Here is an 18,204-nt window from a genome sequence, read left to right as displayed (position 1 = left end):
TTTTTGGTGGTAAAACGCCACAAGTGGACCAAAAAATATTGTGCGCGTACGGAGGATCAAATCTAAGCGACTTATATAAGCCACAGCCTACAACAAACTATCACGGGATTAGGATTAAGGATAAACCCGTTACACTCTGTAAAAGTAGACATTGTTCTGGAGTCTTTATGTACTATAACAGTGCCCGTACAGTGACAGTAAGTCATACGTAGATTTATATATCAGATTAGACAAGCTGTCGTTATTTGTCATTCGTATGGGGCGTGTCTAAGATTGTAGTACAGCTACAAACCATAATATTTGTAATCCAGGCTGCTTGATCAAAGCCATTATTCTAAAATGCTCATGGGATCCGGGTGGGATGGGCGATTTGTAAACTTTGTTACATGAAGACTTGAGTACTTAATCCATTTTTGATGACACGTGCGCCCATATCGACAGGCGTCCCTGGCACTGTGTCCTGCTGTATTCATCTAATTTCCCCACAAACACTGGCTATGTCGTTACCAATGCGATGATCTTCCGCGCGTTCAACCTCCGAGTAGGCAGCAGTTCGCTGCTACCCCTTTTCCGAAAGTTAGGGGAATACAACAAAAACCATTAGCTTTTTTTTCTTTTTATCCTTTTTAGAGTTCTTGCCTGGATCTTGTATAAATATACCTGTCTGCTCACGACAGGTTTAGAGAATCCCACTGATCATACCATCTTATTCCACACAACAGCAAACTCCGCTCGTGTCATCCTATTATCACATAAACATGAAATTTCAAGTACTTCTCGCAGCCTTAGCGGCAACAACTATGGCCCAGCCGACTAGTTGTCCAAAGAAAACCAAATTTTGTGTCGAGACGAACCCTGCCCCGTCCGTTCAGGAGATGTCAGCACGATTTGCCGATTTTGGCCATGCCTTTCTCGTTGAGAAAGATGTCGAAAAGGCCTTCAGCCACATGGTTGCCAATTATATTGTAAGCCCGTTGGCATCTTCCTAGTCCGGGACGAGAGACTAACCTGCACGGCTCTTCTTCAAACCTCACAGAACCACAATCCGCAAGCCCAAAACGGCTCCCAGTGGGCTATTGACCAACTAAAGCCCATGTGGTCGGGCACCAACATCACCGTGCTCCGTATCGAGTTTATCTACCCGCAGGGCTGGCTCAATTACATCTCCTCCGCATACGGTACAATCGTAGACCGCTACAGATTCGAGGGTGGCTGCATCGTCGAGCACGTAAGTTGAGGATTTTGTCCTTTTTCTTTGTCGAACAGCATGCTAACGATAATTGTGCCCGCAATATCTAGTGGGATGCCGGAGAGAAACTGCCGGATAACTGCACCACCTCAGCTTGATGATACCATGGGCAGGTGCATGAGCTTTAATTGTTTTAGCCTTGGCTACAGCCGAAAACTTTCCCAGGCGGTATGCCCAACGTAACATCGGAGCTGGCCCTTCTAGCCAATTTGTTGGTTTATCTGGATCCGGCCATGCACCTAATTCCGAAGGTCAGGTTTAACATTCTTTTGTACATAGCTTCGAATAGGCATTTATTTTGCCCTTTTTAATTTATTTATACCTTTTACAAATCTACAGATCACCCAAGCCCTACCTACATGCATATTTTAATCCATTCTTTTTCAATGCAACTTGGATTGCAGCAGAGCGTCGAGAGATGTTGGCAGCTTGCGCACCACGCATTAAAAATTGGCATTCCTGCACTTGAGGGGCGCCGGCTTATATAATAGCTACACAAAAATTTTACTTGCATAGGACATAATGCACATGAGGGCTCAGTAGTAGGAGATATCCATTTAAACAAATCCCAGATCGCGTATAGACCACATTTCGACCAAAGGGTCTAGCTTGTTAAGGCTATGTCTTTATGAGTAATTAACTTGGTAGAACCTGTCTTTTGTCCGCTAAAGTGGGATCACGCTGCTCCAATATCGACCTACAACCCCAAGTGCGATGCGTGCCTAGATAGTAAATCCCTGGACCAGCAATGTATTTGGGTCTTTTATACTATATCGCCCATCCTAATGCTGGGGGATTAGATGGTGCAACTTGATCGGCGTTTCGCCCCTTTTCTATCTCCTTTCCCTTCCGATGAAGGCAGCCTTCGCATACCATGGCTGTTGTCGACGTCTGCCGCTTCGCTCCACCAAAGCCCCGGCTTCGAGGCTTGGCGGGTGCCAGGCAGCTTGCAGAAGCACCAAGTCGGCCACTAGGACTAGGAGGAAAGTCCTGCCGGGGCTCTTCTTGCGCGGGACCATGAACGGATACTGCTTGTATATGGTAGCCTTTTTGTTCCCAGGTTGCCCTTGTTCGAACTAAAGACATTTTCAGGTTTCTTTCCGGAGTATCCAGCCCTCCGAAGGTTCCGTGCTGTTAAGCTGGAGCCCGTCGAAGAATGCAGAAGGGCCATGTCCAGAGTTTCTCGAAAGCGGCCCATTCGGCTGGTGTTCTATTCCTGCTTCAAAAATAGCCCAGTTCGGTCTCGTCCAATAGCATAGCCGGTACTCTGGGGTTCCCCAGGTCTGCTGTCAGGATCGAGTGCGCGATTTTGACAGAGTACGAGGCTTCTTTTCAAAGATGAGGACATGTTATACTGTTTGGTTTACTTGACTTGGATGGTGCTTTGTAGGCCACTTCATGTGGCCGAGAAATGTCAAAGGTAAACAAGGCATACCTTACAAATATCTTTTACGGGCTGGCCTTTCGCCTGCCATTTGTATTTACCCATGGTGTAGTCATCCTATCACGTAACCAAACTTCTGGAAGTCGACACTGCGGGTAAACCTGCTAGTTGATGTTGTGATTAGTAAAAAGATATACTCCTCATTAATTCCCAAAACCCTAGCACGCTGAAAGCAGCAACGCTACAGAGATGGAGTGGAATGACAGGTGAGGTCATACTTGTTCTTATGCTTGTGCCTCTTTGATATATAAATAAATAAAAACCTCGCCCGGTTGAAGAAAAGATTACCGTTGTTTTGACTTCCGAAATAGCCCTTTTAAGACAGCAGGTGCATAACGCGAAACCAATAGATATTTAGCAATCGAGAGCCTTACCAGATGCTTGAAAGGGTTTCAGAGTCAACTATGTAGTAACAAACGCCCATAACGACACCTGACTTTATTACCCTGATATTAACACATGCTACACCTTGCTCGGGGCGGACAATTACCTCTATCGGGGGTGAAGGGAGGGGGAAGGCGGAGCTAGATGGTGGTGAGCACAGATGTCTGCACCTAGGTGCCTGAGGGGAGTTTGTGTCTTTTTGTTGTTCGCTTTGAGTCTTTCGCGCATTTTGATTATTATGCATTTTGAAATTTAAATAATTCGCTGCTTTGAATCTTCTTTCTTTTACAGGTACGGAGAGATTCTTTCACGAAAATGGTGCTAAGCAAATCGATAAAAGTTGGGCGTTCTTATCAAACAGTCAGTTTCAATAGTTAGCAATCCCGTTTACTATACGCAGTCCGCGCCCGCAACGAGTACTTATTAACCATGGATATGGGTATCTTTAGATAAAAGGCATGTATGGAATGGTAGGCAGGTAAGTAGGCAGGTAGGTAGGTGAATACGTAAGTACCGGGACTGCAGGAGTTTGAGCAGGAGTTCAGGAGCTTTAGTTTCCATCTGTATTAATACTGGATGGTACTGAGAAATAGCTGCTAGCTACTGAAAGTGACTCCTTGATAAGAACTCCCTACAAGTTCTTCGCATTTTAAACTGCCCAACTGATGACTAGCAATTGAAAAGGGGTTCTATGGGAGACACTGCTTGACGTGCAAGTGAAGTTTCCATGAGGGCAACTGTTCATTGCGAAGGACCCTTCGCCCGAATGGTGTCTTAGCAAGTTAGTGTATGGAGGTTTTATTAAGATTTAAAAGCAAAACAAAAGAAGATTGGTTCTAGCCTAGATTTTGGGGGCCAGAAAGTAGACTAGAAACTAGCGGAATGAAGGCAAACGCAGAAAATGCTAATATCAGCTTTATTTGACTTCTTATATAATATTACATATCAAAAAACACTTGGTGTTCGCTTTATTGGCCCAGGCCCATGCGCTTCATCATCTCCTAAAGTTGAGTGAGCTCGACATTAGTATTTGCTCCTATGTATTAATTCAGAATACCAGACATGCCGGCACGGATCACAAGTACTAACCTGCATTTGCGGGCTGTTTCCGTCTATTCCCGCCTTCTGCATCTCCTCAGCAAGCTAAATTGGGAAGTAGTTAGTGAACCATTCTCACAACCTTTCTCGAGAGATGAGAGAAGAAAGGGTGGTAGCTGTTCGGAGAACAAATCAATGTCAGCCGTGCTTGTACTGACCTTGAGCATCGCCTTTCTAAAGTCCTTGTCGAGCATGAGCTTCATCATCTGCAACTTGGACGGCTGCTGGCCAGCACGAAAGTCATATCCTATCGTGAACAGGTCAGCAAGATGGATTGATTCTCTGCAAGTTCTCTGTCCCAAACACAGCCAGACCAGTTTCACAAAAAGAAAAAGAAAACTCACCCTTGGCCTTGAGGATCTGCTCAAACTCCATTATGGCCTTTACGGCGTTGGGGTTCTGCGCAATCTTGCCCGTGGCCTCCTTGACCCACGGTTCAGATCTGAGCTTGTTCACCAGGTCGGCCTTTTCCTTGTCGTCGCCGTCAAAAGGCGACTTTGGGGGTTGCGAATCCCCGATTGACGCGTACCGACGCAGCGACTGCGCTGCAAACTGGCGCGGGAGCGTGTTGGCGCTGGCCCTGGTCAGGATTGCCCGGCCGGCGGGGATGATGGTGCGAGAGAATGCCATGGTTGGATATTTTATGTGGGATTATGTGTGGTGATCTACCTACCTAGTTTCAGGCAGATAGATAGATGGAGTCTCGAATGTTTGAGGAGCTTGTCTGGGTTTTTGTCGGCATCATTGATCCATCACCGAGATTATGTCAGCTGCATTGGCGAATCACGGGCGAGCTCGGAGATCGGAGGGTCTCCGCCTTTTGGTGGGTCATCACTGTGCCTCGCTTGTTTGGAAGGACAAGATCGCAAGATCTTGCAGATTTCAGCACCTTTGTTAGATGTAGGAATGCGGAGCCATGTTGATTGGTGAGGATTCTCATTGAGAATAATTAGCAACTGCGGCTCTTCATAACTTGTTTTTCTATTCTATGCTATTCTTTGATCTTGGTACGCTTGGTTTCTACTCCGTACACTCAGTTTTAGTTTGCAGTCTTTAGACCACGCAAACTGCAAACGTGCCCGCTAGCAGTAGCCTAATTAGGCGGTTGAGGCGTGGGCATGCAGCTAGGGACAACGTCTACTTTTCTTTAAACCTATTTCGGGCTCTGGTTTCACTTCCACCACACCAATGCAAAGTCGCGTGACGATCGGTGACGGAAAATGCTTGCCTTGATAGGCGAGATACAATCCGCCTTCTGACTCTGCAAATCATTGGCTTTATTGACTTTGTTAACATCTCTAGGTAGATATATAGGTATCGACAAGAAAAAAAAAGGTATTCAAAACTAGCGGTTGCCGGATATCAAACGCCAAACTTCCAGGTATATCATAACTCCAAAAGCGCACTATCATCAACAAATTTTGTATCGACTCTCCCCGTCTAATCCTCATCTATTCTCTACAACCTGGCCTGGGGCTTGGAGGCGTCGGCAACAACCATCTCGGCGCAGCGCTCACCAATACCCAACACCGTCAACATGGGGTTGATGGTAGGGATCGTGGGGAAGACGCCGGCATCGGCGATGCGGATCTTGTTGAGGCCGCGCAGGCGCAACTCCGAGTCGACGACGGCCAGCGGGTCATTCTTGACGTCGCCCATGCGCGTCGTGCCAGCAGGGTGGTACACGGTGTGAGCCACGCCGCGCGCGTACTTGCTGATCTCCTCGTCGGTTTGCACCTTGGGGCCCGGGGCGACCTCGGCCTTGATCCAGTCCTTGAAGGGTGCCTGCTGGGCGACCTTGCGCGCCATCTTGATTCCGTGCACGAGCGTCGCCGCATCGTAGCCCTCCGGGTCAGTGAAGTAGCGGAAGTCGAGCGCCGGCTTGACCTTAGGATCCGGCGAGGTCAGGTAAAGGCGGCCGCGAGACCGCGGGCGGGGGATGTTGGGCGTCATGCAAAAGGCGTAACCGTCGGCGGGCTCAGGGTAGCCCAGCCTCGTGGTGTTGAGCGTGAACGGGATTTGGTAGCAGTGCATCATGACGTCGGCAATGTCGCCGTCGGGGATGGCCTTAGGGTTGGTCGGGGTGGCTTTTTTGCCGGCGGCGTTGGGTGGCTCACGGCGGAGGAAGATACCGGCGTCAGAGTCCATGGTGGTCTGGCCCTTGGGCACGGGCTTGTTGAGCTCCCACATGATGATGCTCTCGGGGTGGTCGATGAGGTTCTCGCCGACGCCTGGCATGTCGCGGACGACGGGGATACCGAGGGCCTCCAGCTGGTCCTTGGGTCCGAGACCTGACAAGAGCATCAGGCGGGGGGTGTCGACGGCGCCGGCGGACAGGATGGTCTCGGCCTTGGCGTTGAGGGTCCTCTTGGAGCCGTCGCGGAGGGTAAGAGAGATGCCGGAGACGTCGTTGCCGCGGACGTTGATGCGGTCGACCCAGGCGTTGGTAAGGATTGTGAGGTTCGGGCGGTGCTCCTCGCCGCGGAGGATAGGGTGAATGTAGGCGACCGATGCGCTGGAGCGGCGGCCATCGTCGGGGTTGTAAGAGACATTGAAGAAGCCGACGCCCTGCTTGAGGGAACCGTTCTGGGTAATGTCCTTATTGAAGTCCTCAATAACGGGAATGTTCATGGCGGTGCTGCAGGACTCCACCCAGTCTAGGCAGAGCTGGTTGCGGTGGCGGGCATGGACCGGCTGGACCGTGTTGCGCAGCTTGTTCATCATGCGCATCATGGTAGGAAAGTCCCAACCGCGGACACCAAACGACTCCCAGATCTTCATGTCGTACTCAAACGGCCTGAAGGAGATGAGGGTGTTGTGCGAAGAGCATCCACCTAGCACCTTGGCGCGGGAGTGGCGGATGTAGGAGTTGCCCATGGGCTGCTCAGTTGTGCCGTAGTCGTGGTCCAACTCGCCGCCCAACAGGGCCAACCACTGGTCCAACTTGAGGACCCTGTCATCCATAAAGTCGCTAGGACCAGCCTCGATCACGATGATCTTCTTGTCCGGGAGGTTCTCAGCAAGCCGCGAGGCAATAACGCAGCCAGCGGTGCCACCTCCGACGATGACATAGTCGAATTGGTCGGTTGCCGACTCGGGGATGTAGGTGGTCGTCATGTTGAATGCTGAGGACAAAACTATTTGTGGATGAATGTGAGCGTGAGTGAGGGACAAGGTGAGAAAGAAGGTTGAAGGTCAGGTACGAGTCACAAGACAAGGACTTAAAGATAAGGATGACAGAAAAAAAAAAGGGCGGGGATGGAGGAGGCTTGGCTATCTAGCAGATCAATATTTTACATGGGAGCCTCAACCGTTCAGCTGGAATATGGTGCGATTATGTATAACGACCAAGTAATGCCGGTCTAATGCCGGTGTCGAGGTGGTTCCTTGATTGGAGAAAAGTCCCGGCGGTTGGAAGTCTCTATTCCCAAGAAGCTCCCCGACCCACCTGAATCATCTACCTTACGTGGTAGCTCCGCTATTGCGGGCTTCTAGCAGCGCTATCATGCCGCAGGGGGAGAGAAAATGAATCGCGTTCACGCTTCTTGGGGTTTTTCAACCAAGCCAAGACTCTGAGTGGTACCTACTATTTTATGACGTATAACAAGGACCTGAAAGGTGATGGAGACTGTAGCGATTGATGGAGTATCGGACAACCTGATAACTACAATGAAAGGAATGAAGGGAAGGGCTGAAGCGGAGTTTTTCAATCCTATTTGTTGCTCTTCTTTTCTTCGTTATCTGCAGACGCAGGATCCCCTCGGTAAGCAACTGCACCCATCCACACAGAGTAAGGTTTGATCCAGGTTGGTCATCTGCTTTCTCCAACGTTGAAACTGTGCGTGCTTCTCCCAGCCAAGCCCGCCCTATACGCCGGGGTCAGACGATAACTAATCAACCAATCAAAATATTTACCACTAACTCCAAATTCTCCAAACCTTTTGTCAATTTTTTTCTTCTTTTCTTTTGTCTTGCGCTTCTTCTATCCATAATCCAACGGTTTTTTTTATCCGTAGCTGCGTTACCGAGACAAACTGACTCGTATGCCCCAACACAGACCCTCCATTATGACGTAAGAACCCCCGGCAACTGGTTCCGATTACATGGACCATGCTCACTGATCCCCGCTATGTCGCAGTACTGCGTGAAAACTGAACTGTTTGAGCTCCATCAAGTCGGAAGCAGGCCCATTTCTCTACCAGTGCGGGGGGTGGTTTGAAGAAGAAAAAAAGAAGAAAATAAAAGAAAACTTTCGCCAGAGGGAACAAGACCTCATAATCCCACTTGGTATTAATTTACCCTCCCCACGCCATATATTGGATTCGGCTTACATCCCTGAAGTTGAACTTCTTGCCCATGGTCCTGTAGTCGATATTTTCGCTTCTTCCTTGGTCTTGTCGAACCACTGGAGAAGCGAGTACGTCGTAACAGTGGGCAAGCGAGCACTGGGGCTGCTGTCAATTGTCCAGGTTGTTGCAGGGATCCCTCGCCAACTCGCCTGCCACGGCATTTTCCTCTCATCACGTCACGTCACCCGCCTCTGTACTGTAATGTCCTACTAACCTACGGTAATTGCCTGCTTACCTACTGTAGACTTAATTCATCACATCGCCCTCCGATCCTTATCCGATCCCAACAAGATTCAGAGATCGAGAGCGAAGGGAAAATAAACATCAAACCAATCAACCACAAACAAACCACAGCCATGGCATCGGTACCCGAGAAGGACCGGCACACCTTTTTCGCCGGCAAGGTGCAACCAAGCCCGGACAGCCCGGGCACCTTTACCACCGTCAACCCAGCAACAGCACAGCCGCTCGCCACGATCCACACCTCGTCGCGCGCCTCGGTCGACGCCGCCGTCGACGCCGCCCGCGCTGCCTTCCCCGCCTGGTCGAGCACTCCCGCTCCGGAGCGCGCCCAGATCCTGCAGCGCGCGGTTGCCATCCTCCGCGAGCGCAACGACGCCCTCGCCCGCGTCGAGACCCTAGATACCGGCAAGGCATTCTCCGAAACCCAGTACGTCGACGTCGTCACGGGCGCCGACGTCCTCTCCTACTACGCCAACCTTGTCGCGTCCGGTGGGCTCAACGGCGAATCGTTCCGCCTCAGGCCGGGCGCCTGGGTCTACACCAGCAAGGAGCCGCTGGGTGCGTGCGCCGCCATCGGCGCCTGGAACTACCCCATCCAGATCGCGCTGTGGAAGTCGGCGCCATGCCTGGCCGCGGGCAACACGCTGGTCTACAAGCCGAGCGAGTACACGCCCCTGCACGCCCAGTACCTGGCCGACGTTTACGCCGAGGCAGGTGTGCCGCCCGGAGTTTTTAATGTGGTTTACGGCGCCGGGGAGGTCGGCGCGCAATTGTCGTCGCACCCCGAGATCGCCAAGGTCAGCTTCACCGGCCAAGTCAGCACGGGTCGCAAGGTCGCGGGCACGGCGGCGGGCGGGCTAAAGTCGGTGACGATGGAGCTCGGCGGCAAGAGCGCACTCGTTGTACTGCCCGACGCCGACGTCTCGCAGGCCGCCGACGGCGCCATGATGGCCAACTTTTACAGCTCAGGGCAGGTCTGCACCAACGGGACTAGGGTGTTTGTGCCCAGGGCGCTCAAAGAGGAGTTTGAGCGCGCCGTGCTGGAAAAGGTCGCTTACGTCAGGCCGGGCGACCTGTTTGACCCAAACACCAACTTTGGCCCGCTGAGCAGCAAGGTGCACTACGAAAAGGTGGTGAGCTACGTGAAGCACGGTATTGAGCAGGACAAGGCCAGGTTGTTGTGCGGCGGCACCGGGCAGCCACGTGGCGTGCCCAAGGAGCTCAGCAAGGGATTCTGGATTGAGCCGACAGTCTTTACGGATTGCACCGACGACATGCGCATTGTCAAGGAGGAGATCTTCGGGCCGGTCATGTCGATTCTGACCTATGACACGCTGGAGGAGGTCGTTCAGCGAGCCAATGCGACCGAGCTGGGCTTAGCCGCAGGTGTGTTTGGCAGGGACCTGAACCAATGCCACCAGGTCATCGCGCAGCTCGAGGCAGGCATAACTTGGATCAACACATGGGGCGAGTCGCCGGCCGAGATGGCGGTCGGTGGATGGAAGCAGAGTGGTATTGGTGTCGAGAACGGTCACAAGGGCCTGGACGCGTGGGTTCAGAACAAGAGCACGCTGGTAGAAATGGGAGGCGCGGTGCCGACCGTGTTTGCAAAGATATGAAGACGGGGTCGGGGTACTTAAGGGTCCAAGAAGCTCGGCCCACCAAAGAAAAAAAGAAAAAAAAAGAAAAAAGAAAAACATCCAACTGAGACAAAAACAGGCAACATGCGGGATGATCGCCAAGGCGTGGGGACGCGATTGGACTCGATTCCTAACCAATTTTAGATTGCCATTCGGTTTATTGGGGAAGAAAACATACGATGGAAACGCCTTGTCTTGCATTAGGATGGATGCTTTGCCGCGATGCGCACTGCATGCGTTCAACTGCGTCCCAGGGGCGCCTAAACACAGGATCATGATGTCATCACTATGACATGCCGAGACGTACAAACAAACAGTCAACGGACAATCATGATATCACCATTTTTGGATGCGCTAGAGGAAATAAAGTCGAGAGGCTGCTGCTTCCGCCATTTGCTCAATTCATTGTTAGCCAAGTACCTGATTGTGACACTTAACACACTGCGACATAAACATCGACCTCATTGCTTGTATACCGCAGACTTCGACAGCACTGCGACGAATACAAACCAAGATTGATTCAGCAATCAATTGCCCCTAAAAAAACACATTCTCTACAATTCAACCAGAAAATGGCATCGGCAGCAAGATCCCGCCTCCCCCTTGCCCTGGGCGTCTTTACAGTCGTCGGGGGCGGCCTATACTGGCAGACGGCCGGCGGACGACAGCAACCCAAGAGTCGCGACGATGGTAACGCCAAAGTCTCGAGCACATTGCAACAGATAGCTGGCACCGGCGGCCCTGGTGCCCGCAGCCAAGGCGACATGCAGCACGACACAAAAGACACTCGCATCTTCTCGTCGTCGTCGGACGTGCGCAGCAAGCGCAACCCTGACAAGGAACGCACGGGCGAAAAGTCGCAGGCGGCGGTCCTCGAAGATGCGGCAGGCGATTCCAAGACGGCGGGCCTTGGTGGAGGCGGATCCGGCAAGGGCTCGTCGTCATCTTCCTCGTCATCCTCCAAGAGTGGAGACCATGGCAGCGACAATAAGATGGAGGGTAGGCCCAAGAGGGAGAGCGAAGGACTGGCATGGACCAAGTCGGGTCAGTCGCCCAAGGATGGCGGCTCACAGTCAATCAAGGAGGACAAGCCCATCTCGCAAAAGGAACGGGAGCAGCGCGCGTCGTTTTCGCCTGCTGGAGGCGGGGCCAAGACCGGGACTCCAAAGGAAAAGGATTCTTCGTCTATCCCTCAGGGAAAGAATTTTGCAGAGCCGAACCGGGCATGAACGCGAAATGGTAGAGAGATATGGTTCCCACTGAGATGTGCCGGATACTACAGTCTACTGGTAAAAAAGCTCCGATGTGGACATTTCGGGCTCCACTGGGATTTTACTATATCGTAGCAGTAGCATCGATCATTTCGGCGTGGTAGTTGCATCAAAACCCGAGGAAATAATAAGTCTAACTTCACAAGCTTTGATAACACGATATTGGGGGCTATAATCAGACCCAGTTCCCCTCGTGGAAAATGCATGATCCACGTGTGCGGCAGATGGAAACTCAACTCGTGACAAAACAAACAGCTACCCAAATAACCAGAAGCAACCTCAGACACCCCACGACCCTGTGCGCCCCACGAAGAATGGTGCCCAGCGGCAACATGTTGCCAGAAAGGTCGCGCACGGTTGCGGGCGGGTGGATTGAATTTGCCTATCATCGCTCGTCGAGTCAGTTGAGGTAAGCCACTGCGGATCGCAAACCGGAACGGTACCCATCTTGGAAGAGCGTCTGTTACCATGTTGAGATCTTTGTGAACCAAGCGAAAACCTCGATTCGGAGTCAGGGTCTTGCCGAGCCGTTTTGTTAATAAGTCAGTCGGGTCCGCAATAAGCTACCGCTGCCCGGGTCTCTGCTTCCATGGCTACCTCTTGGTTCCTGTCACATACTTCCTTGTTAGAAGTTATCCTTTTTTTCTTTTTAGTTATTTCGTTTTGATCTTGTTTGCGCCGGCTCGCTGAACATTGATCCATCCCCGGGTCCATAGGGGCCAGTTGTGACTTGAGAGAATGCAGTGACCGACAAAAAGAACAAAAAAGTCAAATCTCCACAACCATCAAGGATGAGATCAAAGTTTTCCAACTGGGCCAAGGGCCTCTTGTTACCGCTGCTGTTACTTTCACAGGCTTGCGTCACATCAGTGGCGGCTGAGGATACTTCTGCCGAAGACCAGGCCGTCGTCCTGCAGCTGCTAAAAACTTTACCTTCTTGTGCTGTAAGTACCCTTGTCTAATGTCAAGACAGGGACTGCGAGCTTGCTCTTTACCGAATGCTAACTCATCTCTTTTACCGTTTGTAGCTATCTTGCAGCTCCACGTATCCCGCGGACTGCCCTGCGACTCGTAAAGCCTGTCTCTGCGCCCCCCTCTCAGGCAAGACGCTCGACTGTGTCTTTACTGCGTGCACGGGCTGGGACGTCATCTGTAAGTGCCGTGATCCTCATGATGACGAGACATGGGAGACGGCCGGGCGCAGAAGACTAATCTTCCACCCCCTCCCGAACAACAGTATCAAGACGGGCAACAAGCGTTGCATGCGACGAACCCTTTCCACAAGATGGTCGAATTCTCCGCAAGGTCGCATGGGCCTGCACGGGAGTAGGCACACTTGCCGTCCTCATCAGGTTTTCCGGCCGCTTAGCCACGGCCATGCGTAGCAATTCGATGGCCGCCTCGATGGCCAACACACGCGGCTTTCGAGGCTTATGGTGGGACGACGCCCTCCTCTTCGTCACCTTCATTTTAATGGTCGGCATCATGGTCATGTCAGAGGTCGCCCTCCAGCACGGCTTCGGCGACGGACCCTGGGTCAAAGCCCCCTCCGACCTCGATCTCCAGGGCTTGCTGGTATTCATCGGCGAGCCCATCTACTTTGTGACTTCCGCGGCTCTCAAGGCATCGTTCTTGTTTCTGTTTGCTCGCATCTTTGCCGTCGGCAGCGGCGGCTCGGCGCAACAGCGATGGGGTCTACCCATCGGTGGACCTTCCTCCCCGCTCCGGGACCGATGGACGCTGGCGAGAGTGCTCATGTGGACGCACATCATCAATGTGATCGTGGCTGTGGTCTTCATCCTGGTCGTCTGCCTCCAGTGTCAGCCTCTCTACTACTTTTGGAAGGGCTGGGACGGCATCACCAAGGGCACTTGCATCAACCGCAAGGCCGTGCCCCTGGCCCACGGTTTAGCGAGCATCCTGCTCGACATCTGGATCTTGATCATCCCGTTGTGTTTGCTACCCGCACTGCGTGTTTCGTTCTGGACAAAAATGGGCATCGCTAGCATGTTTTGCGTGGGAACTCTGTACGTTCTATCTCTTTTTTTTTTTTTTTCTCCTGTTAAATTCCTTATGCAGTTTCGCCTCTCGAGAAACTGCCATGCTAACACGACAAAAACCGTGACAGCACCACGATAGTCAGCGCCATCCGCTGCGTCCCCGTCAGCCGCGATATCAACAGCAGCTACTCCCTGACCTGGAACCAGACCGAGGTCCTCAAGTGGACGCAGGTCGAGCTCGCCACGGGCATTGTGTGCGCCTGCATGCCGGGCCACGGTGCCCTCTTTGCGCGGATCGTCCGCCGCACCAAGCGGCTTTTTGGCCTCAACACCGCGACGGGCACCAGCACCGGACAATCCAACTCGGCCGGCTTGCGTACTTTTGGATCCACCGGCCCCAAGACGTTTTACTCTGCATCGGTGATGCGCAACAGCACGGCGGCCCCCGGCAACGCTGGGTCTTCGACCTCTGGCTTGGGCCACCAAGGGATAGAGGTCACGACCGAAATTGCCGTGTCCAAGGAGCAGCCGTGGGGTTCGACGGTGGAGCTGAGGAACATTTCTTCTGGAGACTCGGACGATTACCATCAGAATCTTCCGGGCTGGGAAAAGAAATGAAACTGCCAGAAAAAAATGGGTACATTGTATTTATTGTAATTCTTTTCCTTTTTGTCATCTGTCTGCCTTACTTTGTATGTTTCCTTCTTTGTACATTCATTTTCTATTTCCGGGGGGGTTTTTTGTTTCTGTACGCTTTGCATGAAGGTCACTATACTTGGACGACGAGAAGAAGAGAAACGAAGTGAAGAAGCCAAGACTTCAATTCCAGATGCCAGCAGCTGCATGCGAGATTTTTGATCACGATCCACTTGCCACGCATCATCCCATCATGTAACTGAGACATAACGTGGTATGGATAGATTATATTGTTTCTCGGAGATTCAATATATGGTTTGCCCCCAGATCCGCTACAACCCCAAAATGGAGGTATATACCCGCATTTGTTGCACGATGTTATCCGCTTCCCCAAACAATAACAGCTTGGCAAAAGTGGGGGAAAAAAACTAAATTGAGCACCAACAGGCCAAACCACGACCCTTCCTTCAAACGTTGTCCATTCAACATGCAATAACTTCATAAATTGGGGCTTGATTCTTTTTCAAATTAGGTTCTCAATTAGATCCAGCACAGATCTGTCATTATAAGCAAGTTCTTGCTTTGTTATGTACTTTTGTCGTGGTAAAATAGTTGTTGTAGGTGAAGGACTTTTGCTCAATTAATTTAGTTTTGACCCCCACTTTGCTTGGTATGCTAAAATGATTCGTATTTGCACGGCCCTTATCTGGCCTGCCATCGTATTGGTTACGGCTTGTACCCTGATCCGTGTAGCTGTTGAGACTTGGTACAAATGATTATGGGGATTGCCACGCCATTCAGCGGCTGATTGGGCTGTTGTCTTCTCGGCAGCAAGGGCCTTTCTGGGAGGGATGAATTTATTGTCGGACCTGTTGCATTCTCTCAAGATTAGCTCTAGTTCTAGAAAATGCTATCTCAGCTGGTGAGTGGGCGAGCAAGTGGGCAGGTACCAAGGAAGGGATATGCCAACCTTAACGAGGGTAGGTAAGCAATTGGTAAGGCAAGGTAGGTATCCAAAGAAAAATTAGATAGGACTTCCCGCCCAGTGGCAGCGTTGCCTTACCACGTATTCGCAGATACCCACCCTGAAAGCTGAACAACAGAGCCAAGCTCATTCGAAACTGGAACTCCACCAAACACCCTCAGACCTCCTTATGAGAGTCTAATATAGTACTATAAAATAACATCACCGTTTCCTTGATCCAGTTCGACGTCGCCCAGACCATGAAAAGCCCCACAGAAGATGGAAATCCGGCTATTCGGTTCACATGGGTCAGGTAGGCCGCGACAAGTAGATACTATGTAGATGGGGACGTGCGTAGTTCGGAAGGTAAGTCGGGATTTACTGGTGTGGTTCGTGGGCGGGACATTTATCCAGTGGCGGAACCGAATGGGCTCAGACTTTGACAAAACCTACGGCAAAAACTGGGTCATAGGTGCAAGTTCGATAGTTGCCCAGCCTCGGCAAGAGTTTTATTGTTTGGCGCATTGACTCTCTGCTCAGTCATAATCCACCGGAGGCTTTCGCAGGGCTACCTGTCGAGATGTACGGGGCCAAGGGGCATGGTATGCACGTGGTTCGACGTCTCAACATATCGTCTGATAACATCAGGCTTGGCCGACCCGAACTACATGCATCGTGACGGCGCACCTCGGAGCGGCTTGGTTTGGATGCAGCTTGGAAAGAGTCCAAGCAGAGCCAAGGGTTCTACTACCTACACAACTACAGTACGTCGTTGAACTTCATTCAAAAGCGTAAGGGTTCAATTATGTATTTCTAAATGGGAAGCTCATTCACTCACCCACTCATGTTGAGTTCGCACTTACGTGATGACAATCTCGTCGGCCCTCTATTCTAGTTCGTAAACTACCCTGGACTGAAGAAATTGAAGCCTAGAGGAGTCGCCTTTTGCTGACGGCCAACTACAACGAGAAATAAACATACTGCCAACGTTGGGATGGAAATTTATGGCAGAAACTGCTGCAGAAAAACCAACATTCAGCTGCGCGTTAGATGAAAATAAAGTTCCCGGATTTTCCGATTGAGCCCACCCAGCTGGTTACAATTTCCACTGGCCCCATTCTGTCGGGCTCGTCGTCCTGAACCACAGTCTGCTGATCAAATCATTATTGAATGAGATTTGATTTGCTTACGATCTCATGCAATAGTGACCCGATACAGCCAGTAAAAAGCCAACACCATATATTCTCTACCCACTAATACAGTAAACGACCTCCACTTAGCAAACCACCCAATAACTACCTAGGTACTCGGCAGGTAAAACCGCCCCGCCTCGACCATGGCAGCGAACACGAGCAAGCACCAAGTCGTCATCGTCGGCGGCGGCGTGACCGGCCTCGTCCTCGCCCTGTGCCTGGAGCGTCTGCAGGTCGACTACGTGCTTTTCGAAGCCTACGGCGAGATTGCACCCGATGCAGGCGCGAGCATCCTGATCCTGCCCAACGGCCAGCGGATCCTGGACCAGCTCGGCGTCCTCGAAAAGGTCGCTGCCGCCGGCCTGCCCCAGGGCCACATCGTCTACCGCGACGGCGTGACGGCCAAGAACCTGAGGCACACCCACGCCGCGGACGAGTACCGGAAGCGCCACGGCTACAACTCGCTGTGGTCTTCGCGGCACCGCATCATGCGCGCGCTTTCCGAGGCCGTCGCCGACAAGCACAGGCTTTTGACCAACAAGCGCGTCGTCAGGATCGACGACTCGCGACCCGACGCCGCCGTCGTGTACACCGATGACGGCTGCGTCTACGAGGCTCAGGTCGTGGCCGGCTGCGACGGCGTGCACAGCACCGTCCGCCAGGAGATGTGGAGGCACGCGGACCTCGAAGATCCCAAGTGCGTCCCCGCGGCGGATCGGGCCGAGGTGGCGTGCGAGTACGCGTGCCTGTTCGGCGCTGGCCTGTGCTCGCCAAAAGTGCAAGACGGCATCCCGGAGAACTGGGGCGCGTTGGTGTCGTTGCAGGACGCGCAGATCGTGCTGGGCCGCGGGCTGGACAACGAGATCTACATGCTGTGCACGTGGGCGCTGCCGCAAGAACAGCAGCGGTGCGCCATCGATGGCGTGCCTCGCTTCCAAAAGGAGGAGCAGGAGCGGGCTATGGACAAGTTTCGCGACGTCGTTGTTGCCGACAACGGCCTGCGCATGCAAGACCTCTTTGAAAACCTCATCCGCAGTGGCGTTACGGCCCTTCCGCACTACACCCTCCGCAAGTGGTCGCATGGCCGTATCATCTGCCTCGGCGACGCAGTCCACAAGTTCAACCCAGTCGCCGGTCAGGGCGGAAACAGCTGCATCGACTCTTGTGCCATGCTCATCAACGCTTTACAGGAGCACATTGCCGGGGACCTGGGTGGGATGACGGCGTGGCCGGTCGCCGGGCTGAGGGCGGCGTTCCGGGACGTCGAGGAGTCTTCGTTTGATAGGACTTCGAGGATGGTGGAGGAGAGCCAGGATATGATACGGATGTTGTCATGGCGCCGGTGGAGGGACAAGCTCACCTGGCGATACGTGATTCCGTACGTGCCCGAGTCGGTCCTTTTAAAACCGCACAGTATGGCTATTGTGGGTGGCGCTAGGTTGAAGGGGAAACAGTTTAGGCATCCCAAAATTGAGCATAACTGGCCATATGATGACGAATAGGGGCACTAGGGTATAGGAGGTCCATCATCTTGATATTATAATTACTGGCGATGTCATTCATCGTATCTTACGTTCAGATCCGTCTTTACAAAGACAAGTGTACGAAACAGCTTCAAGCTAGATAGCTATAATAATTATTGATTTTGAGCCGAAACAAAGCGTTCTGCGGAAATGACGTGAGCCAAGGTACTGCAAGCTTGCTTAGTGATTATCTGCTTTTGTGCAGCCTAC

The 18,204-nt window shown here is 52.1% G+C and overlaps 7 protein-coding genes across 7 annotated transcripts; 5 read left to right on the top strand and 2 right to left on the bottom strand.

Annotated features, from left to right (window-relative positions):
• Positions 1–758: 758 nt before the first annotated feature.
• Positions 759–1,540, top strand: PgNI_07219 (uncharacterized protein; the record flags this gene model as incomplete). The annotated part of the gene is made up of 3 exons (XM_031127234.1): positions 759–965; positions 1,037–1,228; positions 1,300–1,540. The coding sequence occupies 3 exons, from the start codon at positions 759–761 to the stop codon at positions 1,345–1,347; spliced, it is 447 nt and encodes a 148-aa protein (XP_030980629.1). The 3' UTR covers positions 1,348–1,540.
• Positions 1,541–3,919: 2,379 nt separating this feature from the next.
• PgNI_07218 (uncharacterized protein) lies at positions 3,920–4,872 on the bottom strand. Its single transcript, XM_031127233.1, has 4 exons — positions 4,520–4,872; positions 4,334–4,422; positions 4,167–4,220; positions 3,920–4,078 (listed from the first exon to the last, which is right to left on the bottom strand). Exons 1-4 carry the CDS (start codon positions 4,803–4,805, stop codon positions 4,046–4,048), a joined length of 462 nt encoding a protein of 153 aa, XP_030980630.1. The 5' UTR covers positions 4,806–4,872; the 3' UTR covers positions 3,920–4,045.
• Positions 4,873–5,633: 761 nt separating this feature from the next.
• PgNI_07217 (uncharacterized protein) lies at positions 5,634–7,292 on the bottom strand (the record flags this gene model as incomplete). Its single annotated transcript, XM_031127232.1, has 1 exon — positions 5,634–7,292. One exon carries the CDS (start codon positions 7,290–7,292, stop codon positions 5,634–5,636), a length of 1,659 nt encoding a protein of 552 aa, XP_030980597.1.
• A 1,588-nt stretch (positions 7,293–8,880) lies between these two features.
• Positions 8,881–10,386, top strand: PgNI_07216 (uncharacterized protein; the record flags this gene model as incomplete). Its single annotated transcript, XM_031127231.1, has 1 exon — positions 8,881–10,386. The coding sequence occupies one exon, from the start codon at positions 8,881–8,883 to the stop codon at positions 10,384–10,386; it is 1,506 nt and encodes a 501-aa protein (XP_030980598.1).
• Positions 10,387–10,979: 593 nt separating this feature from the next.
• On the top strand, positions 10,980–11,636 carry PgNI_07215 (uncharacterized protein; the record flags this gene model as incomplete). Its single annotated transcript, XM_031127230.1, has 1 exon — positions 10,980–11,636. The coding sequence occupies one exon, from the start codon at positions 10,980–10,982 to the stop codon at positions 11,634–11,636; it is 657 nt and encodes a 218-aa protein (XP_030980599.1).
• Positions 11,637–12,469: 833 nt separating this feature from the next.
• PgNI_07214 (uncharacterized protein) lies at positions 12,470–14,296 on the top strand (the record flags this gene model as incomplete). Its single annotated transcript, XM_031127229.1, has 4 exons — positions 12,470–12,622; positions 12,707–12,830; positions 12,916–13,705; positions 13,807–14,296. The coding sequence occupies 4 exons, from the start codon at positions 12,470–12,472 to the stop codon at positions 14,294–14,296; spliced, it is 1,557 nt and encodes a 518-aa protein (XP_030980600.1).
• A 2,318-nt stretch (positions 14,297–16,614) lies between these two features.
• PgNI_07213 (uncharacterized protein) lies at positions 16,615–17,973 on the top strand (the record flags this gene model as incomplete). Its single annotated transcript, XM_031127228.1, has 1 exon — positions 16,615–17,973. One exon carries the CDS (start codon positions 16,615–16,617, stop codon positions 17,971–17,973), a length of 1,359 nt encoding a protein of 452 aa, XP_030980602.1.
• Positions 17,974–18,204: the final 231 nt, after the last annotated feature.

This window comes from Pyricularia grisea (assembly GCF_004355905.1).
Source record: "Pyricularia grisea strain NI907 chromosome Unknown Pyricularia_grisea_NI907_Scaffold_4, whole genome shotgun sequence".
Lineage (NCBI taxonomy): Eukaryota > Fungi > Ascomycota > Sordariomycetes > Magnaporthales > Pyriculariaceae > Pyricularia > Pyricularia grisea.
The sequence above is the reverse complement of the archived record's forward strand: the minus strand, read 5'-3'. Positions and strand labels throughout refer to the sequence as shown.

Coding starts and splice junctions, on each gene's coding strand:
- PgNI_07218 (XM_031127233.1), bottom strand. CDS start 4,805: ATGGCATTCTCTCGCACCATCATCCCCGCCGGCCGGGCAATCCTGACC. Junction 4,423..4,519: donor GCAGATCCTCAAGGCCAAGG/GTGAGTTTTCTT, acceptor TGTTCACGATAG/GATATGACTTTCGTGCTGGC. Junction 4,079..4,166: donor GAAACAGCCCGCAAATGCAG/GTTAGTACTTGT, acceptor ACTCAACTTTAG/GAGATGATGAAGCGCATGGG.